The sequence below is a fragment of the Hydra vulgaris genome, chromosome 14 (genome assembly GCF_038396675.1).
Source record: "Hydra vulgaris chromosome 14, alternate assembly HydraT2T_AEP".
NCBI classification, from domain to species: Eukaryota; Metazoa; Cnidaria; class Hydrozoa; order Anthoathecata; family Hydridae; genus Hydra; species Hydra vulgaris.
In genome coordinates this window covers 30,620,001-30,645,685 of record NC_088933.1, presented here as the reverse complement: position 1 = coordinate 30,645,685, position 25,685 = coordinate 30,620,001, and the positions used below count along the sequence as shown (strand labels likewise).

At 24.9% G+C, this 25,685-nt stretch overlaps 1 protein-coding gene across 1 annotated transcript in view; it reads left to right on the top strand.

Moving 5' to 3' along the window:
* The window catches only part of LOC100201625 (inactive histone-lysine N-methyltransferase 2E), a 67,563-nt gene that overhangs the window by 29,317 nt on the left and 12,561 nt on the right, over positions 1-25,685 (top strand). Inside the window, exons 8-14 of the mRNA XM_065817054.1 lie at positions 2,761-2,815; positions 9,463-9,514; positions 9,872-9,950; positions 10,064-10,357; positions 11,638-12,050; positions 12,161-12,199; positions 12,597-12,638. Of these exons, the coding sequence (XP_065673126.1) occupies positions 2,761-2,815; positions 9,463-9,514; positions 9,872-9,950; positions 10,064-10,357; positions 11,638-12,050; positions 12,161-12,199; positions 12,597-12,638 (974 nt within the window). The remainder of the gene's footprint in view (positions 1-2,760; positions 2,816-9,462; positions 9,515-9,871; positions 9,951-10,063; positions 10,358-11,637; positions 12,051-12,160; positions 12,200-12,596; positions 12,639-25,685) is intronic.

The following is a 25,685-nucleotide window of genomic DNA, read 5'->3' as shown; positions in this document are numbered from 1 at the left end:
AATGGTTATTCTTCTATCGATTATTGTGACCACAACCAAATCACTATTTTAAGTTTGTAACTAACTTTAAGCTATATTCAAGCTATATTCTTTTATATGTTAGATGTTACATGTAACCTTTATAAAGTTTATACTGCTTTAAGAAAAGATATTTAAAAGCTTTCCCTTGGTTTAGAGGAAATTTTTATTGGTAAATATTATGATTCACTTTATTTTAAACTGTCAAGCGCCTAACGTGAAGATTAGGTTGATTTAGTTAATGCACCTATTTTAATGCAAACTAAATTAAAAAAGGCTGAATCAGAAAAGTTATATAAACAGATTTGTTGGCAAAGTTTTTTTTAAAAAATGAAACAAATATTGAAAAAACTTGAAACAAATATTGAAAAAACTTGAAACAAATATTGTTTTTATAAAGTTACAATAGTCGATTTTATTTTATTACTTTTATTTGTTCGCTGTAAAAAATTTTAAGTGTTTATAAAAAAAACAACTTATATGAAAAAAATATTTTAAATTTTATTATATTTAAAGGTTATGCAAATCTGGTATTGAGGTGACAGTTACTGCTGTTGATTATGGTAGTGGCAACCTTTATCAAGCACTACTCAAACTAAAATTGGATAGAATTATGTACCTAGCTTTACAAGCTATGATTGACATGGTAATGAAGCTTAAAAAGGATTTTTTTTTATATTCTGATTCACTCCCACCAAGGCTACAAGCAACTACTATTAAGTTGGGAGTTACTAGGAAAAAAAGAATAGAGTTTTAGAGTACGGAATTGGTTGACAGAAGACTTATAAAGTTGTAGGTTGTATGAGTCAGGAAAACATGAAGATGGGCGAGAGTTCCAAATAGTTGGAGTGCTGGGGAAAAAGCTAGATGAATAATAGTTTTTAGAGCATACAGAGACAGTAAATGAATAAAACTGAATGAGTTTTAGCGATTGATTTCATCAAAATTAAAAACCATTATGGATGGAACTAGAGATGATCATGATATCTGCTCAAAGAACTCCTTTGAGCAGTATCATTTAAGTTATTGTAGAAAAGAGAAAAAGGTGCAACTTTATGGGAAATATATTTATTGGGAAAGAGGTCAAGCTTAGCAGATAGAGCAAGTCTAACTATGTTTACAATGCTTTTTTGGACCTTGTCTAGAAAGAGCATCATTAGAAAAACCAGCCTAACGATGACAACAGTATTCGAGACAGGGACAAAAAAAAGATTTGTTGAGGTAGTGTATTGAATCAGTAATAAGAAAATGACGAGCACAATAAAGAGAAGCATAACATTTTCTGCTTAATGTAAGCTAAGTGGCATTTTCAGTAAAAAGTTTGCCTTCTTTTAGCCAGACACAAAATTTTTTAACTTATTTTATTCTTTAGATTAACAGCTTTCATACAAAATAGCTAAAAGTTTAATTTACAGTTTAAATAGGCAAATATTTATTAAAGTTGTTGCGTGTGTAATGTAAGTTAAAAATGGAATTGCCCATAGATATATAAAGGTAACCCTTCAGTTAAGCAATGTAAAGAAAAATATTTATTTTCTTTTTTATGCTTGTCGCAAGTATACCTGTTCATGGGTTGGTATATCTCTAATTAGTATGTCTGATGTGACAAATTCTTCCACAGATAAAAAAAACATTTGAAGGTCAGGGTCTGGGTTAAGTTTTAGGGTTGATTATCAAGTTAAAATAACCTTACCTTTATCTTAGGCCTATTTGGACCAGCCATGATCTTAAATCTGACCCGAATAATGACTCTCATGACCCTAAACCTTGCCCTCACTAGATCTATTTTATTTATTTATGTAAGAGTGTGTTGTTTCAGACGTAATTGGGACAAGCCCAAAAAAGATCTTAATAGGTCTTTAAGTTTATGTTAATTCATCTATTTTTATTGTCTTAAAAGTTTTATTCATAAATAAAGTACATTAAATTTATAACTTTATTATAGTTAAATATTAAATGTAGTTTATATAATTTTTTACTTTTTAAAATTTCTTAAAACTAAAGATTAAGCCATGTTTATTTTAATTATTAATATTAAGATAAAATTTAGAGTAATTTAGAGTTAACTAGACATCAGATGAATTTCTTGTAGTTGATTAGGTCATGATTGATTTAATTATTCTAAAATTAGTTCTAGAAAATTCTTCTTGAAAATATCATGGATCTTTTTATTCAATGTGACAAAACATCTTTCTACAGTTTATATGTTGAATTTTTCAACTATTAAATATTAAATTATTTTTCAAAAATAATTTTACAATCACTAATACATCGAAAATGAAAAAGCTCAGCAAAGAACACTTGGGATCATTAGACCTAATTAGCAGTGTTCATTTAATAATACAAAATCTCTCAGCCACAAGTTTTAAAGGTTATGTAAACCTTCCTCTCTTAGATCTTTTTGATATCTTTCCAATCATGGCGCTGCATTGACTTCTTAGAATTACTGAATTATTTGATCATTTAATATTCTTCTTTAGTCAAAAGAAGTCTCGTGCATTGAAATCTTTCAATGCTTGGTCAACCAAACTTAAGTCTTTAAGCTACCAGTACATCAAAAAGAGTTTGTCAGTCTATGAAGGCAGACACTTTATTGCTAAGTCTATTTAATAAATTTGTAGTTAATACAATTTTAAGATGGTACTAATTAATGCTAATAGTTTGTAGTAGTTTAGATTGTTTTATTCTTATATTATAAATATAACATAATATGATTTTTTTTTAATCTTGTTTGTTATTCAGCTCTCAGAGAGTATTTCATCACGTAAAAAAACAAAGAGGAAACTTGAAACATCAGGTGTGTTTTTATTTTTCTTAAAACTCATATTAATGATAAATGTCAGCAATATTGTAACTATGACAACGCAATAATTTTATTTGCTTGTAATAACCATGGAAATAATTGAAAATAGTTTGAATCCACCCATACTGTACATTTATCAAGCTAAGTTATCGTAATAACTTTTTATTCAGCAAAGGTACTAGGCATAATTTCAACTGAATGGTACCAACTAAACATTTAAGAAACATTGTACAAAAACATTTTTTAAAGTAATGAATAACAAATAAAATACAGCCTTTTGAAATAAAAAATGCACGTTTTTGTTTCAAAAAAGATTTTATCCACCACACACTTTCACCTCAGTATGTTAGTAAATGATTATTAAGCAACATTTTTCTATATAAATTAAATTTAGTTATATTTATGCATTTTATTTTTTATTATATATATATATATTTTTTTTTTGATTAATTATTAAAAATGAGAGTTGCAAAGAAAATTAGATCACAAACTGACTAAGGAGGGAAAGCCAAAGTAAAATATACAGTTGTACAATAAAGTTTGGATGAGTAAAAATTTACATGCCTGGGCATAGTCTATCAATTTCAAGCATAGATCTTTTGAAACTGACTTTTAAGTGCTTTTAAGAACCTGCTTTAAGTGTGTTTTGCTTGTCATTTTAAGGTTGCACATTTTAAGGTCCATCCAAGCCCAAATATTTTTAATGGAACTTTTATTAGGTGACCAGGAACACTATAGCGAATAAAGGTATGTCTTTGGATTGTAAATGTTCTTTGATTTTTTTGGCTGTTTGACAAGGTATACCATCTTGTTGGTATTGAAAGTTGCAAGATTTCTGGTAGAATTTTGGTTTTGATGGTTTCAAGTATGTTTTCCGGGTGTCTTTGTATGAAAAAGTGATTAATTGAGCCTTCATATATCTATATCGATCAACACTTTTATGGGAAATACATTCCCAGTTGTCTATTTTTGGGTATCATCTAAATTTAATTGTCATCTTTTTTCTTGTGTTTTATTTAATTAACTTTTTATTATTTTTTAATTACCTACTAAGTGAGAAGTAAGAAGTTTAACTAATAGGCAATTTTGATAATAAACACACACAAAAAAACTAAAAACACTGCCTCGTAATTTTCTAAATTGCTTACAATAAATATTTATTTGAGCAAATTTGTACTCATCCAAACTTACCACTGTAGGAGTAGGATATACCAAACTTCTAAAAAGATGCTGATAAGTTGGGGCGCTAGTTTACAATATACTAAAAATTTAGTTTACAGTTTACTGTATAGTATACCATAAAGTATACTGTAAAGTATACTGTGAAGAAAACTTTTTTTTTGGCAAAACCATTTTATAACTATGATTTACCTTTTTAAAAATCAGGCTTATATTTGCTGATTTCCAGAGTTCAGGTAGTTGTTTCTCAGTCAATGATTTTATATATATCAAACTTAATGGCTCACAGAGAGTACTATGACATTTACTTTAGACACATGGGCTTATTCTACTCCAACAGCTTTGTAAACATCTAATTTTTTAATTTTTAGAATAGTTTTAGTCTTCTGCAGCATATTTGGTATATTATGCTTATCTTCATTGACAAAAACTGAATTATAGCTATTGTTTAAAATATTTGCTATAGGTTCTCTATTTGTTACAGCTTTATTATATTCATTAGACATTCAACCTATTCCTCCTTTAACTTTTTGTTAGAATCAACATAACTGTAAAATAATTTAGTTTATAAAAAGGTTTTAACGGTTTACATAAAAAAATGTTTTTTTATTAAATGTTTTTATTTGTGAGTTTTATTATATATAATATAAGTTTTATTATATATATAATATAAGTTACATTATATATAATATATATAATATAAGTTACATTATATATAATATATATAATATAAGTTACATTATATATAATATAAGTTACATTATATATAATATAACAAGCTCTTAACAATAACACATTCTTTTTGTTTGTTGTGACAAGCAAAGGTTAACTTACCATTTATTAAAATGTATATGCGGTTGCACTTTAGTTTTATTAAAGAGTGTAACTCTTTTTATCACAAAATTCAATAGTAAAACAAAACAAAAAAACTCTAATAACATATTATAATATATATATTTTTATCATTATTTTTATTATCATTTAATTAATGTCTAATTTAAAACTTTTAAATTTTTAGATAAATATTCCTTGAAAATTTCCCACAAACAAAAATTGAATTTTAATATTTTGTACAATAGGCAAAAAGCTAAAAATTTTAGTATAATTTTTTACTGGTTAATTTTAAAACCAAATATTTAAAACCAAATGATCATATCAAAATGAAATCTACAACTCTATGGTTTCAAACAACTAATAAAAAGCACTACCAGAGCAAAATTAACATCTTCTACCTTAATTGGCGTAATTTATACAAATAACTCCTATATCAAAATCTTTTGTAATACCGACATCCTTTAATGACCATGATCTGAATGGATGCATTTGAAAATCCAATAATGCTAAATACAAACCAAAAATAATAAAGTGTAGAAATTTTAAACAATACACTAGTTCTGTAATTTGTTTCATAGCTGTGATTGGTCCTAGTTTCTACTTTCAACTAATATACCCTCATCATAGACTAACATGAAACACATTATTTTAACATGTCTTGATACCTTAGCCCCAAATGTTTAAAAATGCATTCGAGACAAGCCATGTCCATGGCTTACAGGGAAAGTGAAATACCATTTGAGCCTACATAATAATCTACTCTGTAAATTTCGTAAATCAAAGTTAGCAATTGACAAACAATTTTTTAAAAACAAAAGAAATGAAGTTAATGCTATTATAAAACGATCAAAACAGAACTACCACCGAAATATACTACATAAATCTGCAAAAGAACAAAAAAATTTCTGGCATAACATTAAAAATATTTACCCTTCTAACTAAATTTTCAACTAGTACAACATTTATTATTAACTCGTCTCCAACCTCTAATCATCAAGAAATGTCATTTGGGTTTTGTAAACATTTCTGTAATTCGGTATCTATTTTTAAGAAATATACTTTTTTCTTTTAAATACTGTATGGGTTTTATCACATGAGGAACCAACTCGTACTTACAGGTCTTTTAAATTTACACCTGTACAGGGGCTTTTCTTGGAAAAAATTTTGGCAGCGGTATCCCCACCCCCTCCCCATCCTGGAGAAATTGAGCAGAAATATAGCTGAAAGTTGGCATTTTTCTGCGAAAAAAACAATATTTGCAATTAAAAACATTTTTAAAAATGGAAAGAAAATCCTCAATTTTTATTTTGGGTGCCACCAAAATACGGTCGAAGAGATGCTGTCGAAAGCGGTCTAGAATAGCCCTTGCTGTAACAGCTGATCAAATAGAAAAAAAATTATGTGGGTTAAAAACAAAAAAGTCTATCAGACTATATCACCATCAATACTGAAAAATGCAGCTAATGACTTTTCTACCACTTACTCAAATAATAGAGATGTCTTTGAAGACATCAACCTTTACAAATCAAAGTCCTACAACAACATTCAAATCCGTAATACTATATCAAAAATTATCGAATGAGTTGTACACATATAATTATCAAATTATTTAGAGAAAACCAGTTTGATAAATGCCAATCAATTTGGTTTTTTGACGTAAATGATCAAGGAAACTAGCTGCAACTCTGTAGATAACATAAAACAAAAAGTTGACAAAGGTAAAATAGTTAGGGTAGTATTTCTAGACTTAAGTAAAGCATTTGACATTTAAAGTCACAGAATACTAATCAACAAGCTTATCAGTTATGGTGTTTGTGATATTGAACTCTGCTGGTTTAAAGATTACCTTTTTAAAAGATCTCAAACAATTTGTTTTAAAAACACAATATCTGAAACAGGGAAAGTTGTATGTGGTGTACCTCAAGAATCAATATTAAGCCCTTTTCTTTTTGTTATTTACTTCAATGATCTGGTACATTGTTTGAAACATTCAAAATCTGTTATTTATGTGACCACACAGTCAAATATGTTTCTGGAAAAAATATATTTATTATAGTATTGCGTCTTTCATTCGATATGGAAGAAATCTCAAAACAGTGTATAAAAAAATGAGCTAATACTTAACCTTGGAGTCAGTAAAACGGAGCTTATGTTTTTTGGTACAGAAAAATCTCTCTCAAAACAACCAAACACAATAAATGTTTCTTAGAAATTCAACACAATATGTTTCACCTTGAGTTATAAATACATTGGTATCGACCTAGACCCGACACTCAACATGAGTAGTTATTTTAACAATGCTTATAAAAAAGCTTGTGGTAGACCAAGACTACTTAAAAAAATCAGATATTTGTTAACACTTCTTGCAGCAGAATGCATTTACCAGTTGACTATTATATCTGTTCAAACCTATGTGGTAATCTTTGCCTCAACCTACCAAAATCAAAAACAGATAAGCTAGACTCTTTGTATACATGCACATCTCGTATAATAAATGCAAACAGCAAGCAAAAAGTGAACACAAAATCACCATTCTTGCTAATACTTGTTGCATCTTGTCTATTAACGAAGCAATACATTCTTAATTTATCATCCTCAAACTTTACTAACTACTTTGAAGTTGTCAACCATTCAAAAGCAACAAGAAATAACAGCAACCTAATTAAAATACCAGAAATCTGACTTGAATTTGCTAAAATTTCTTTCTATTACTCTGGCGCAAGAGTCTATAACGATCTACCATTTTGAAATTAGGAAAATCAACTCGTTGACTGAATTTAAAAATAAGTTCTACAAGTATTATAATTTTTATTATAATAGTTTAATAATTTATTATAATAATAATTTATTTAATAATTTTTATTATAATAATAATTTATCTTAACAGGATTTACTGTAATAATTGTAATAATTTCTAAAGTAATTTATTCTGTATAAATATTTGTTAAATAAATAAAATGAAAAAATAAAATTATTGCGCATGTTTTTCAGACTTTAGTAATTATTTTATTATATTGTTTAAACAATAAATTTTATTTTAATTAACTGATGTTTAAAGAAACAATAAATTTGAATAAGTAATTTTGACTGTTATTAATTTTTAACTGTTATTAAATTTGGACTGTTATTAGTTTTGCAGTAAAAATTTATTGTTTTGTTTTATCATTAATTTTTGTAATTTTATAAGTAATTTTATAAGATTTTAAAAATATTTTATTAGACCATTTTATTTAAACAGTGTTCTCGGTTTTTAATAAACTGAAAATTTGAAGACCAGAAATATTTTTAGGTTTCACAATTTGTGATCACTTTTTTTTTGCCTTCTATATAAATAGGTACATATATCAGGCCTTGTTAAGAAGTGTTATGCAGCTCCCATTTTGCTTGCGAAAAGGCAATTTGCCTACGCGTTCAGCAGTTTTGCGTTACACAAAAACTTTTATCGTTTAGAATATTTAAATTATCTTTTGATATCGTTTATGTGACGTTTATTCAGAAGAAATTAAGTCATAAGTAAAAGCATTTAACCGCAATTGTAAACTAATAGATTTTTTGTTAAAGAACAGTTTGTTTAATAATTTTGTTGCTGTTAAAAATTAGTTAAAGAAAATAAAGTGTTTTAAGTTTTATCTTAAGGAATTAAATATATAAATTCCTTTTAAATATACAAATTATTTTTTGTCATAATAGTTTTAAAAACGCATGATTTATTTTGATGTAAATATTTTATTAATAAGATATTTTATTTTAAGTTTATTGTCAATTCAATAACATAAAGTTTTAATGACGTTCGTTTAATGTATGAAAATAAACTATGATCACAAATATGTTATCAGTAACTGGTAAAACTCTTTATTGTTTAAAAACACTATTAAAAAGAGTTCACAAAATAAATAAGAAAAAATTTATTAACAGTTAATAAAATAACCAAAAACTAACTGTAAAATTATAAAAAAATAAACAAATATAATGTTACGTTTTGTGAAAAAAAAATTTTTTCAAAATAAAATTTAGTTCATATTTGAAAAAAATGATAAAAATGATTTTTCAAATAAGAACTAAGACTTTATTTGTTATATAAATTAATTATGAATGAGTTATGAATGTTCAACATGGTTACCGGAATAAATTTGCTACATAGATAACACTTCTTTTTCAACAAATTTTGGCAACTTATCACAAAGATGTAATAAATTTAATGTCAGAGCTAAAAACTACAGTTATCTACCTTTCATTTAATACCAAATTTATTGGGGTTTGTTAAAAGTTAATTTTGGACGTCGTGGTTGATGTTTTATAACAAAATTAAATAAAAATTTTTGTTATATATAGTGAGAAAATTTTTTTGTTAAATATAGTGAAAAAAAAAACTGTATGATTTTTAACGCGTTAATAAGATAACTTTAATTACAATGCGGTACTTGAAAATACGCTAGTGACGTAATACAACTTCTAACGATGCAAAATATATTTGCTGAGTGAGTTACTTTGAAATGTGTTATGCGTTTTCGTAACGCAGCGAAATCTCATAACAAGGCCTGATATATATACTTGTATAGATCTATAATTTTAAATAGTGTATAAAGAAAATCTAATATTATCATTTTTTTTTAATTTTTTTCTTTTAGGCATTGAAGCAAGCATTCCAACTGACAGAACTGCATTTATGAAGTACATGAGGTATTTTGCAAAAAATTATTTGTGATGCTTTGTAAAGTATTCCAATTTAAAAAAAAAAAATGAAGCTTTTATTTGATGATTCTTAATAGAATGGCTGCTATTTAGGTCATTGTTTAGAAATGATCTACCTTAAACTAATAACCCTTTACAATCAAGTTAGCTTTTTTCTATAATAATCTTTTAATAAATTTATTTCTTTAAAAATCTTTTTTTACTATTTATAAAATTATTAGATTTCAGTTTAACCATATACAAGTTTGTTATTTATATAAAAATAAACAAATTAAAGAAACAATTAGCTATTGGTTATAAACATTACCTAAAATAAAATCTTTTTTTATAATTTTTTTTTTTAAGCGACCATTTGAAATATGAGCATATAGATTTGAATATATACCATGAAGATATAGCAAATGCTAGTTTTAATTGGCCAGAGGTTAAGCGTTAATTATTACCTAGTGTTACAATTACTTTTATTATTTGGTTAACTTAGTTTGTTTTTTTTTTAAATTGTATTTTCAGAAGTATAAGTAAATTGACTTTTTATAGACATGTCATATCGATTTGAAAAATGCAGTAGTTACATGTTCACTTCGTAACATAGATTCCAATCAAAAAGGTCTGTTTGCTTCTTGTGAAGTCAGTTCTGGAAGCTTTTTGATTGAATATAAAGGGCATCTTATGTTTTTTAAGAAGTTCAATGAAGAAAATCCTCAACTATATTACTGGTGTCCATTTGTTATTACATATCATAGTATAGAGCATTTAGAATTAGTTATTGATTCAAGAAAGGTTGGAAATGAAGCAAGATTTGTGAGAAGATCTTGTTCTCCTAATGCAAAGGTTTTTGTTTATTAGATTAAATTTTTTTGATTATTATGAGTCTTTTAACAGTGATAAGTGTTAAGTAAAATATTTTCTATTATATTGTTTGCAATGGTCTTAAGCTTATTTTTAGTAAAACTAAATATGTTTCTATGAGTTGAATTTGAATAATCAGTTTAAACATGGAAGTGTAACTAAGATAAAAGCAAAAGGAATATGAGTTAAGATATAAGTTTCAAATTTTCAAAGTATATTTTAAAACTGTACTTAGATGTAATTGTAAGTAATTGATCAGGTTTTTGTTATTTCATTTGTTGTCACACAGACAAGAGGTTGAGAGAGAAAGGTATAACACTAAGTGAATAGTTTCTACAATTATATCAGCTTCTTAGCAATATGATACTTGTGGTAAAACAATTCTATCAAAAATTGTGACGGTTTTTACTCTGTAAGGTCACAAAAACATATAAGATATGTATATATTTTTTTTTGTTATTCACCTCCTCAAGGCCAGGAAGGCCACTACAGATGAGGAGGCTACTTAATAGTGGTTATAACCCTCTCTCAACTCTAAAACTCCAAAACACGAATCTTGACAAACAAGGCTGCTGCGCAGAGAAACGAGTTCAGCGTGGTACTACCAGGGACGTGATGGGGATCGAACTCGGAACCTCTCGCTTATGAAGTGAGAGAGTCTCACTTTACCACTACACCACTACCGCGCATATATATATATATATATACATATATATATATATATTTTTTTTTTTCACCTTGTGTACTACATAGAAGGGCTAGTATCTACATGCACAGCATATGTAATAGAAGTTAGTATCATTATATCATTGTTTACTTACCACAGCAGGTACAAATATATCTTATTTTAAATAAATGATAATATTTTGAATAAAATAATGATGTAGTGGTGTAGTAATAGGGCACTGGTTTCATAAGCGAGAAGTTCCGAGTTCAATCCATGCCACATTTCTGGTAGTACTGTACTCAGCTTATTTTTCTACATAGCGGCCTTGGAAGTGAACACTAAAACCAAAAACAAAACACAAAAACGCTCACATTTTAAAAAATTTTTATGCCACTAATGTCACAATTTTATTGGTGACTTTTCAGACCTCTGATATAATTGTAATGCACATTTATTAGATAATGGTACATATTTTCATTATGTATTCTGTACATGTGACTAGAAGGGGACTAGAAGAACTAGGGATACTAGTCTTTTTATGTAGTTGTGTTCTATTGGGGGTATTCATGTACATTTTTTAAACACATATTTTTAGTTTCAACATCTTAGTATAAATGGATTGATACGCATTGTAATCACAAGTATAACAAATATTTCTAAAGACCAAGAAATCACTGTTCCTCTAGATAGCAGTTTGGAAAGCAACAAATATTTTGTAGACTGCTGTTGCGGGTCAAAAGATTGTGTTTTAAGTAAGAACAAAGAGATCACTGAAAAGCAAGCAGATGTTGAATCCCCGATTGAAAATGATGCTTTATCATCAGAATTTGTTTCAAAAATTGATTCTGAAACTGTTGATGTTGATAGCGAACAATATGGGGAAGGTAATGAAAAACAATTATCCAGAGAAGATAAAAAAATACAAGCAGCTTTAAAACATTTTGAAAATATGAATAAAAAAAGTACTACTACTAAGAAGGTTAAAGAACCTAAAACTTCTGTATCAAAGTAACTATTTTGTAATTTTGTAAATGTTATTACAGATTTCTTATTTGTAAACATAACATCAACTTTATATTAATGTAAATGTAGCACTAATTGTAATTGCTTTGTTTTAGAAATCTATTGAATGCAGAAGAATCACTGAAGTCATCCAAGTAATTTTATGCTTTAATTTATTTTAAATTATCTAGAAAAGTTCTTTCAAGTTCTGTTTTTTATGGAGTTGTTAGACAAAAAAATATAAGTTCATTTACTTATATCACATATTATATTGCATATTTTTAAATCATGGCATAATAAACAAAGTTGCAACATTTCGTAATTGCATAAATTCAGTATTAGCTTTCTATTAAACTAAAGTTGAAATTACTATTAAAAATAGGGAAACCGTCTAAGGGCCAATTTTATAACTGCAAATGTTGTAAGTGTGAACTGGTATAACTTGATTAAATGTGTATCTGCGTTAGTTTGAGTTAACCTAAGTGTGCTGAAAGAATTTTAAACAGTAAATATAAGTGTGAATTTTGCATAAGTGTGAATTTCTATTTTTAGAAAATCAACTAGTAAACGCAAGCCCACAACAGTTGGAAAGCGGTATACCTTTTTAAATTTTTTTTTTTTTATTGTTATTTATTTGTAGAACATAGAATGTTTCACCTTCTACAAATACATCAGCTAGGCTGATGTCAATGTTGTGGGAAAAACTATTAGATTTGAACTATTAAGCAAGACGCTTTTAAATTTTACAAATATTTTTATGCTTACATATTTTATTTAATCATAAATTAGACAAAACATAAAAAGAGCTGTGGCCAAGTTGTCAAAACAAAGTATTATATGCATGGTCAGATTAGTTGACATAAAATAATTTTTTTTTCACTAATGAAAAACAAAAGAGATTTAGTGTTGTTTTAATTTTGTTTGACAAACTTAAAATTAATTTTGTTTTTTTCACTAATGAAATACAAAAGAGCTTCAGTGTTGTTAACTATTCAACTGCACATTTACATGATTTAAAATGAGACTATAACGTTTAAAAAAATTACACTTGAGCATTTTAAATAAAAAGAAAATTTAATTTTAAAATTCATTTTAATTTGAGAAGAAAATTGCTTCAAAAAGCAAGAACAACATTTGAAAAAATGGTTCAGTCCTTGAAAACCTTGAAATATTAAATCACTTCTTTTTATTACATTTAGTAAAATTACATAACGCACTGTAACGTATTCATTATTAAACGAAGTGTACACAACTTTAAATGCTTTTTAAAGATTTCTTTTAAATAATCACAATTAATAAATCTTTCTTTTTACTTAAACTTTCTTAATTTTTTTTTGCAAGTAAAAAACTGTCTGTCGTCCTGCTGGGCTGCTGACATGTTTTTTTTTTAAATATCAGTTGCCGTTTGAAAAAACAAGTTGTCCTGTGCCACCGGATGATCATGAGGGTACACCTCTGATAGTATATATTGTTAAAAGTCTTCATTAAATCAAAAAATACACTGATAACAAAACTTTCTTTATTGGCATTCTTTTATTTTCCCGAACAGCATGAAGCTGATTATGTTGATTTTCTTTTGCATTATCCAAACTGCTAGTCAACAAAGCATTGATTTTAAGATACTCCTGTAGCTTACTTGTCCTTGTAGTACAACTTTTCCCATAATTTTAGATAATATTGGTAAAATTGAAATAGTGTGATATTTTTCTGTTTATGAAATAGTTGTAATTTTGTTATTTCATATTTTTGGTACTGTAAAGCAATAGGTTGATTATATGTCTAACTTGGAGATGGTTGTTGCAGAGTTTTTAAGGTAATGAGAAGGCAGACCATCAGTATCTAATGATTTGTTCTTTTTGAGTAACTTTAATTTTTTAATAATTTCGTTATAATTTTTTTCAGTTTTCAACAAATTAAGTTTAGTATTTAAAATTAAGTCAATTAATGATACAGATAAAGTAGCGATTCTTGTAGTTTTTTTGATAATTTGTGTAAAACCATAAAGCTTGAGTATATCTTTTATTACTTTATTATCATTTTATTTGAGAAAGTTAAATCACTGATAATTAGAAAATCAAACCTCTTTCTTTTATCATAATAGATAACGAGTTGTTGAACAAATTATTAGAATTTTTATGCAAATGTTTTAAAGACTTAACTTTGAAATGTAATCATGTTTTTTGTTTTGTTGCATGTTTTAGCATATTTGTAGTAACATATATTGCTTTGTTGGTCATTAATTGCCAGTCATTGAAATTTATTAAAAAACTAAAGTTCTATGAATGAATGATTGAAATAGAGTTTTATGAATGAATGAAAAGCCTAAAAGTTCATTAAAGATTTTTTAATTTTTTAATTTCAAATAATTATTCTTATATTTAAAAAAAATTTCACTTCTATTAACTTAGGTCCGCTTGCATGGACTTGATCAATATGATTTTATCAAATCTCTCTATATATATTATTTTATGAAAAAATCAGCGCCTCAAATTATTGTTCAAGCCAACTTTAAAACTCCTAAAAATTACTTATTTTGTGTTATCAAAAATACTAATATGTTTATTTTTGCTGCATTTTTTAAAATACATGTTCAAAAAGAATAATTTTTTTATATAATCATAATTGCTGATTAATCTAATGTGTTTGTATGTATTTTACATATATTTGAAAAAAGCAGCAAAAATATAGATACTAGTGTTTTTGATTACATAAAATAGGTAAATTTCAGGAGTTTTAATGTTTTTTTAATAATATATGTATAAAAAGATTTACTTTACACTTTCTGTTTTTTTCAGACTAACTGTACACCCATATCATTTTATGTTTGTTTTATTTTGCAGTTAATTTTTGTTATTTATGTTTTGGTTTGGCTAGTAGTATTTGTTTTATACTTTTGTTTAACAGTATTTAATAATTTTTAATAACAGATTTTTGTATTTTATTCTACATATTGTTTTTGTGATTTCTCAGTAACTTAATGTAATTATGTGTCAATTTTCTGTTAATCTTTATTTTTGTCTGTAAAACTGTCTAAATGTGCATTACTAATTCTCCTTGATCATTATATATTTCATTCTTTCCTCACACATTCATTGCTCCTGTGTAACTATTAGGCAAATTTATATGCCAAATTATTCAATTGTTTTGTTTTTTATTCTATTTAATAATAGTTTATTTTTAAAGTGCGATATAAGTAATTTTGTTTTTATATGCCAACTTATATTAAAAAGCTTTAAATAATTTTAAAAACAGCTAATAGTAACAAATTATTATATAAAAAAACTTTAAAAATTTATTTAATTATAAATGAATTTTTTAAATAATGTACTTTGATATATATATATATATATATATATATATATATATATATATATATATATATATATATATATATATATCAGGAAATATCTTTTTCCGGATATTTCCGAACTTCCGGATATTTCTATAAATTTTTATTATTTCTGGATATCCAAATAAGTTTTCTGGAAATAGAAATTAAAATTTTTGTTCTTTGTTATCAAATAATTAAAACAAAAAGTATCATTCGTCAATTACTTTATGCTATACTTTACTTTGGTGAGGCATTATTTTTACAAATAATTTTTTCATATTTGTACATGTTTCACAGGGATTCCTAAGTACGCATTATCACAGGGATTCCCAAGTGCTGAGACAAATTGGAGTAATTGCTTAACTTTACGTGAATAAAATTTTTAGCAAAATCTGTAAAAATTTATTACGAAAAGCTGAGCAATTTACTCGAAAAAGGGTGAGTAAAAGCAATTGTTTTTTTTTTATTCACCCAGACTATTAAGAAATGTTTGTATGTATTTAAATTATAAAATAAGTTTTATGTTGATTAAAATTACCTAATCAATTTATTTATTGAGATATTAACAAAAAAGCGTTTATTGTTTTTCCAATTTATATTAACCTCTTAACTCGTTAAGAGGTTAATATAAACTTAGTATTTTTCGTTGTGAAATGTCTGGTTAATGATATATAATGTATAATAAATAATGTATAATAAATGTACTTAGTGCATAGTTTTTAATATATAATTTTTATATATAATAAATGTACTCTAGTTAATATTATATATATTTAATATTTTTAATGTATTTAATATATAATTAAATATATTTTATATATATTAAAAAATAAATATATTTTATATTTTTAATATATTTAATATATAATTAAGTATATTTTATATTTTATATATATTAAAAAATAAATATATTTTATATTTTTAATATATTTAATATATAATTAAATATATTTTATATTTTATATACAATGCACTCAAATGTACTTACTGCATAGTTTTTTATATATAATTTTTATATATAATAAATGTACTCTGGTTAATAATGTATAATAAATAATGAATAATAAATGTACTTACTGCATAGTTTTTTTCACAATTAGATTAGGGTTTTCCCCTTGAAAAAATGTTTGCATGTTGGTTCTACTGGAGACTTTTAACAAAATAAAAATTGTAACTAAACGAAGAGTACCGCTTTTTTACATTATTTTTTTTTTATTTCCATTAAAATATTTCGTTTCCATTTACCGTGAAATCAAGTTTATTTGCACTATTTTCTTACTAAATCCAAATAAAAAATTTAAGTTTGTTATTTTGGTTTTAAGATTTATCAGTAAAACCTGTATCATAATTTTTAAATTACTTATTTTAAATCTATAGCACTAATATTAATTTTGTTTTTAAAATAAATCAAATATAAGTTATACTTTTAAAGCGTTTGCTTATTGAGATAACTTATTGTTATTTTTATTCGGTTATTATAGGTTTAATAAACGGTTATATATAAAAGCATTGATCTACGTAAAAATTAATTGCAAAAGGGAAAACCCAAAAATAACATTTTTAATTTGAGTTGAAGTTATTTGAAAGAGCCTTTTTGTTTGATGTCATTAACTTCAAAGCGTTCATCTCACCTGTATTTTTCTTTTAAAAAAAATCCAAGAGCCGGAACTTTTTTTTGAGAAAAAAAATTATGCTAAAAACTATTTATTAAAAAGTTTTTTGCTAATGTGTTGAAAATTTTTTTTTTTTGTAACATTTAAATGTGAAACTTATCTTTTAAGGATTATTTTAAGATATGTGATAAATGTGATCTATTCAAGTAAGTATTAAAATACTTTTCTTTTCAAAGAATGTCAAAAGTTTTCTTTTCTAACACATAAGATATTTTTAAATAATCACCAAAAAGCGTTTTTATTCTGGATTTATCCAGAAATGTTTTCAAAATATTTTTCCGGATTTTTTTCTGGATATTATTAGGAAAAAATTTTCCGGGTATTTTAAATATGACCAGGATATTCTATGATATATATATATATATATATATATATATATATATATATCAGGCGTTTTTGTTATGCAGCGAAATCTCATTGTTATGAGATTTTGCTGCATAACAAAAACGCGTAATGCATTTCAAAGTAACTCAACTCAGCAAATATATTTTGTATTGTTAGAAGTTATATTGCATCACTAGCGGATTTTCAAGTACCACATTGTAATTAAAGTTATTCTATTAACGCATTAAAAATCATACAGAAAGTTTTTTTTATCAATATAACAGAAGTTACAGATAAAATCTTAGTTCTTATTTGAAAAATCATTTTTATCATTTTTTTCAAATATGAACTAAATAGTGTTTTTAAACAATAAAGAGTTTTATCAGTTACCGATAACATATTCATGATCATAGTTTATTTTCATAAATTAAACAAACATCATTAAAACTTTACGTTATTGAATTGACAATAAACTTAAAATAAAATATTTACATCAAAATAAATCGTACGTTTTTAAAACTATTATGACAAAAAATAATTTATGTATTTAAAAGGAATTTATATATTTAATTCCTTAAGATAAAACCTAAAACACTTTATTTTCTTTAACTAATTTTTAACAGCAACAAAAAATTATTAAACAAACTGTTCTTTAACAAAAAATCTATTAGTTTACAATTGCGGTTAAATGCTTTTACTTACAACTTTATTTCTTCTGAATAAAGAACATAAACGATATCAAAAGATAATTTAAATATTCAAAAAGGTAAATGTTTTTGCGTAATGCAAAACTGCTGAACGCGTAAGCAAGTTGCATTTTTTGCAAGTAAAATGTGAGCTGAGTAACGTTACTTAACGAGGCCTATATATATATGTATATATATATGTATGTATATATATATATATATATATATATATATATATATATATATATATATATATATATATATATATATATATATTCAGTCATATATGTTCATATATATATACATATTCTTCTCCGTTTAGCCAGTGCATTCCTGCTCAAGTCTTTTCGTGCACACACCCGCAAAAACTTAGGCAAGCGCATAAAAAAGTGCTTCCCAAAAAAAATAAAAGCGTTTTATTTTAAATTGCAACAAAACTTTTTCGTTCAACTTATATGAAAAAAGTTCTAGTATCTTTTTTTACCAGTTTTTTTTTTAAATTATTTTATCCAGTATTTATTCCAAGCATTATTTTTGCTATTTTTATTTTAATTTAAATAGCAGGAAAAACATTAAGTTTCAAACGGAGAAGACTGATATATATATATATATATATATATATATATCATATATATATCATATATATATATATATATATATATATATATACATATATATATATATATATATATATATATATATATATATATATATATATATATATATATATATATATATATATATATATATATATATATATAGTTATATTAATGTTAATTTATATATATATTTATATATATATATATATATATATATATATAGTTATATTAATGTTAATTTATATATATATATATTTATATATATATATATATATATATATATATATATAGTTATATTAATGTTAATTTATATATATATATATATATATGTATATATATATATATGTATATATATATATATATATATATATATATATATATATATATATATATATATATATATATATATATATAGTTATATTAATGTTAATTTACCTCCCCAATGCCAAGAAGGGTGAGAAACAAGTTAAGTGCAATACTACCAGAGATGTTGTGGGGATCAAACTTGGAACTTCTTGCTTATAAGGCAAATGCTATACCACTACACCACTACCACATAATATATATATCAATAAATATTGTCAATATTGTATGCATATATATATATATATATATATATATATTATATATATATATATATATATATATATATATATATATATATATATATATATATATATATTTAAATATATATATATATAACTTTTTTCTTTAAAAAAACTCAGGTTAAAGGGGTAACAAAACAACAAATGGTTTAAATTTATATAATGGTTAGTCATCTATTCTTGATTCTTAAGTAACATTTCAATATGTTTTGACATGCTTTCAGAGAGTTTCTGAAAGTATTGCAGAGACATGTCTTAAATCTAAGCACTTTTTATATCCGTCATCAATTCTAGAATCAAAGTTCAGCATGCTCAACAAACCTTTGATTTCATTTTCTTTTAACTTTTTAATTTTTTTTGTTTATTTATTCTATCGAGTACTGTTATCATATTTGAGCTGGTTATTCTATTGGTGTTTATTCTCTTTTAAACACTGTTTAAAAATGTATTGTAAAATCTAGTTTGATGTGCTCTATCTGTCTATGTTCCGCTGTAATGTTGCAACATTGAACCTCTTGATTTTAAGCTTAAAGTTCTACCACTAGTCTACTCTAACATTTTATATATATATACATACATACACACACACACACACACACACACACACACACACACACACACACACACACACACACACACACACACACACACACATATATATATATACATGGTTGCTGCTTAAGTAAGCTATTATATTTTGCTCTATAAGCTAAATCTTTATTGTGATTTTTCATTTACCCAATTTGCATCTCGTTGCTTTTACTGTAACTGTTCCTTTATGCTCAAAAAAATTTTTTATTCTTGTTTTATCAGGTTTTTATCCTATCTTTGTACATCATTACTTTAAAATTCTCTTCCTTTTTTTTCTTTTGTTATTGTAGTTTTTAAAGTTTTTCAACTATTTTCTTGCTCTCTTTTTTTTTTCTTTTTTTTTTTATGCGTTTTTTATTTTTACAATCCAACTTAAATAGTGGCTGCTAGCAGCCTTATTAGAAGAAACTTGCGACCTTGTTGGGAATAAAATTTTATAACTTTAATTATAAGTATTATAATTTTAATCTAAATTTAGTTTAATTATTTAGTTTAAAAATTTAGTCAGCTTTTATCCTATATTTTTTTTATGTAACTTGTAATGAGATTTTGATAGATTTTAGTGGAATTTTTCCAAATAATAGCTTGTTATCATATATTTAAACTTGTTTATTAATCACCTTTTTTATTTTCTGATTTATTTACATTTCAAAATAAGAAATACAAAAAGGTGATACAGGTAATATCAAAATATATCACTGAAAAAAAAAGAGCAAAAAACAAAAGTTAAAATAGTGTTCAATGGTGATGAACATTGCACTTTTTTAATTTGATTTGAACAAAGACATAGTGGATGAGTAAACAATATAATCAAATAGAGAGATTCATATCTTGATAATTCTTTCACAGTAGAAAAATCTTTGTGTATCATTTTTACATTTAATACGTGAATCAAGTTTTTGGGCATGATATCTTGTAAGATAATAAGAAGGAGCAAATGTAAAAGACTCAGAAAAAGGTAAATCGACGAGGTTGTGTATAATTTTATAGGTTATTACAAGTTCAAATTTTATTCTATGGCATTCAAGAGATTCAATGTCGAAGATATTGAGTTTTGGAGAATAATCTTTACTAACTGTCATAACCCATAAAATACTATTTTTGGTACATCTATTCTACACCGACTTTTTTTATACTTATTCCTTACTTAAATATTTTTTAGTAAGCGGTAAAAAAACAACTATATACATATAGAAAAACTATACATTTTGTTTACTTTTTAAAGCTGTTTAAAAAAAAAATTCTTTTATAATTAATTTTAAAAAACTTCAAACATTTCGGTAGACATTGCGCGAATCCCTATTTATCAACGGATTAGGTATTAGTACCAGTCTAAATAATATTTAGAATACTCGCTTGAAATGTGTTAATTAATTACCATCAGTATAAAAAGTTTCAAAAAACATAAAATGACTTAAATATGTGAAATATTAATTATAATGAAACATTTCACACTGATCATTTTAATAAAAAATTAAAGAAAATTAAAGTTTGCATGTAAAATAAATTTTCTATAAGAAAGAAAGTTATCTCTTTAATGTGCAGTCTTAACTAATTACTAAGCACATTAATAAATTATCTCTATCATGACATTTGCATATTATCTCTATTTTTACATAGTATCTCTATCTTGACATATGGACATCAAATTCTAACGGTGTTTGCATGTTTTTAGAAATTTTTTCAAAGTTTTTTAAAAATTTCTCTCGCTTTCGTTTGTTATAGTATATATCTTTATAAATGTTATGTATATAATATCTATACGCCTTTAAAAACATTTCACTTTCTGTTCTAGAAAATTTGAAAAGATTAAAAAAAATTAAGTGTGTAAATAAAAGGATTTGAACCCAAGTACTTCAACCACTTTGGCATGCTTTAATATCATCTTTTAACACTGTTTAATAAACTAAAGATTTATTTATAAAACGGTATATAAATGCTATAAATCAAAATTAAGGAGATATTGCCGCAATAAAATTTTCAAGTAAAAGTTAATCTGTAAAATTTGATATAATTTTTAATAATTTACATAACTTGAAGTTTACATGTTAGATATTTGCATAGACTTTTGTTCACTTAGATAAAATACCAATCATTACGGATTGTGGTTTCAAAAAATGCTTAATAACTTTGTTAAATTGAAGATATCTTTATTTATACATTTATTAACAAATTAAAAAAGCATAACAATTTTCAATAGTTTTCAATTGTATGTCTATATCAAACAAATACCTTATCTAATTAATCTAAAAAAAGTAATCAAATAAAAAAAAAGAAAAAATACACTACTGGTATAACTATTATTAGTATTAACTGGAATTATTTATGCATAATAAAAAAACAAAATGTATTAAGAAAAGTATATATTAACAAAAAAAAATTTGACTAAATTTGCATTAATTGTTAGATTACCAACTACAAAAATACTAATTATAGATCCAGCATATTTTTTTCTCACCACTTTTCCTCTTTATACTTTTCTTTCAACAGGGTCCACACTCCTTATTAAAAAATTTTTGTTGAAATGATGTTCATTCTGTTTCTACACTAAACACCATCAAAGTTTTAGTTGGTAGAACATGCAAAATATTAAAATAATTTGCTGCTGTGACAATGTTTATGATTCTTTATGTCAGAATAATATTTTATTGTCAGTTTAAATTTTGTGAATACTTTGATCAAAATCTGTAAGAAAAGACATTGATTGCAAAGATAATTAGCTATTACATAAAATAACAAAAACATAAAAATATCAGTGCAAACAAACTTTGTAATTTGACCAGAAAATAAAAGGGTTCTTACCATGATTGTGACTATTTTCTTTTTAAACTATTAGCTAATGATCAACATATATACTATGTTGATCATTAGCTACAATATATATATATATATATATATATATATATATATATATATATATATATATATATATATATATATATATATATATATATATATATATATATATGTATGTATGTATATATATATATGTATGTATGTATATAACATATTATATACTATACATACATATAACTAATATATACATATATAACAATATATACTATGTTGATCATGTAAAAAGAAATTAGTTTGTCGTAATCAAGGTAAGAATCATTTTATTTTCTGGTTGAAGTTTGTTTGCACTGATACATTTATGTTTTTGTTATTTTATGTAATAGCTAATTATCTTTGCAATCTATGTCTTTTCTTACAGATTTTGATCAAAGTATTCACAAAATTTAAACTGACAATAAAATATTATTCTGACATAAAGAATCATAAACATTGTCACAGCAGCAAATTATTTTAATATTTTGCATGTTCTACCAACTAAAACTTTGATGGTGTTTAGTGTAGAAACAGAATGAACATCTTTTCAACAAAAATTTTTTAATAAAGAGTGTGGACCCTGTTGAAAGAAAAGTATAAGGAGGAAAAGTGGTGGGAAAAAAATATGCTGGATCTATAATTAGTATTTTTGTAGTTGGTAATCTAACAATTAATGCAAATTTAGTCAAATTTTTTTTTGTAAATATATACTTTTCTTAATACATTTTGTGTTTTTATTATGCATAAATAATTCCAGTTAATACCAGTAGTGTATTTTTTCCTTTTATTTATTTGATTACTTTTTTTAGATTAATTAGATAAGGTGTTTGTTTGATATAGACATACAATTGAAAACTATTGAAAATTGTTATGTTTTTTTAATTTGTTAATAAATGTATAAATAAAGATATCTTCAATTTAACAAAGTTATTAGGCAAAAAAAAATTCATTTTGTAGATGTAGTTAATTATTTTCTTTCTTAAACTCCACCCACTTTCGGCAAGGGTAATTTCTTCCCCATTAATGAGGGGAAATCTTTTCCCTTGTTCTAGGTCCACACCCTATGTGCACTATAGGATGTGGGCCCTTATTAATGTCTCAATAGCGTACAAACACTTATAAGATTAACTTTAAAAAAAAAATGTAACAATCGAAATAGCTGAATGATATTTTAGTTTCATACTTAATTATAAAATCTACAAATCATTTATTTACCAGTTACAGATAAGGGTGGTGAAGCAACTATTGTTGCGGAATTGCTACAACTTTATTGGCTATAATAAATATCAAAAAAGAATACAGGTAATCAAATTAAATATTGAATATTATTTAGAGCAATTTAATACAATTTTGGAAACCATTGATAAAATATTTCATAAAATAGAATAACACAATCATATAAGAAAAAAGTTAATTTTTTTTTTAATCAGTTTTAAAAATAAAGATAAATTAGAAATTGAAGCCTACAATATGTTATAAGCTGTGGCACTAAAATTGAAATAATAAACAAAATATTGTTATTAAATTTTAAAGATTTTGTACAAAAATATTTGTTAAATTAGAAACTAAAAAAAAAAAACAAATATCAATTTTATAAGTAAATTTGAAAAATTTTATAAGTAAATTTGAAAAAAAGTAAAAGATTTCTGAACCTTTTCTAACTGACGTTTATCTTTTAAAAGATGGGGATTCCACACAGAGGTACAAGATTCTTTGATAGGTCGAACATAAACTTTATAGGCTTTGATCAGAAGCTTGAATTTGTTACTGATGAAGGATTTTAAAAGTAAGTAAGTTGCCTTACTTGCAATGAAAGAACAGTGGTTTAATAAGTTATGTAAAAAAAATTAGTTTTAAATGAAATGACTAGCGTTAGTTAAATAATTATTTTGTATAAATAAAATTGTTTTAACAATTAAAAAGTTTGTCTAAAAATTTCCAATAAAAAGTTTGTATTAATTTGTTAACAGTTAAGAATGAAGCAGTTAGGCACCTGCTTTGTTTTTTTTTTTTCAATTTTCTATGGCTTTTATGAGAAGTGTCATGACATAATATTTACTTACCTTTATGTGCTTGCCATCAAAATGTAAGACCAGTAGCATTGCATCAAAAAAGCACACACACCTCCCTCTTATGAAAATTTTAATTTAGGCCCCAAATTATTTCTTTGCCTAAAACCCCTTCCCACCCCCACCTCTCATTTTGACAAATTAACTATACCTGAAAACAAAAAGCTTATTCTAAAGCCCAGTTTTAATTTAAAGATGTAGAAACCAGTATGTTAAACTGTAACATACTGGTTTCTATGTTTTATATCCCAAAAAAAAAAGTTCAATTCTTGAAAAATGTTTATGCAAGTACTTCTAGATTTTGATGTAAAACTGTGCCCTGTGCATATTTTATTTTAATAAGTAAAACCTATAATTATAATAGTTTAATTATTTACTTTATGTTAAAACTTTAGTAATTATATTTTGTGACTTAAAACTGTATATTATTTTATTATTTTTGAATTAATATATTTTATTTTAGTTTTTTTAGTAAAAATTAACTAAAAGTTGCTATCTGAAGCACTAGTCAAGATTACTATCAAAGCTAAAAAAATAATCTGAAAAGATTTCATAGCGACATAATAATAGTACAAATCGTTAAATGTTGATATGCACGTTATTTATTCAGTAACAACATTTTAAAAATTTTCCTTGGTTGGCTTAGGCTCCTAATAACTCTGGGCCTCCCCGTGGCTGCTGACCCTTTGCTACACTAATGGTGAGGACCAGCGTTCCATGTGTAATTTCTCAATCATTTCTGTCTTAAGTTTCAAGGCAAAGACTTTTCTTTGACTTGGAGTTACTTTTTAACTTGGAATTAAAATATCACTGCCATCATGTAACAACTACTTGCAGATTTAATAGCTTTATTTGTCATACTCTTGTGGGTGTCAGCATGTTGTCATCTGCAAGAATTAATAATCCTGTGGATGACATCCACATGAGTATAAAA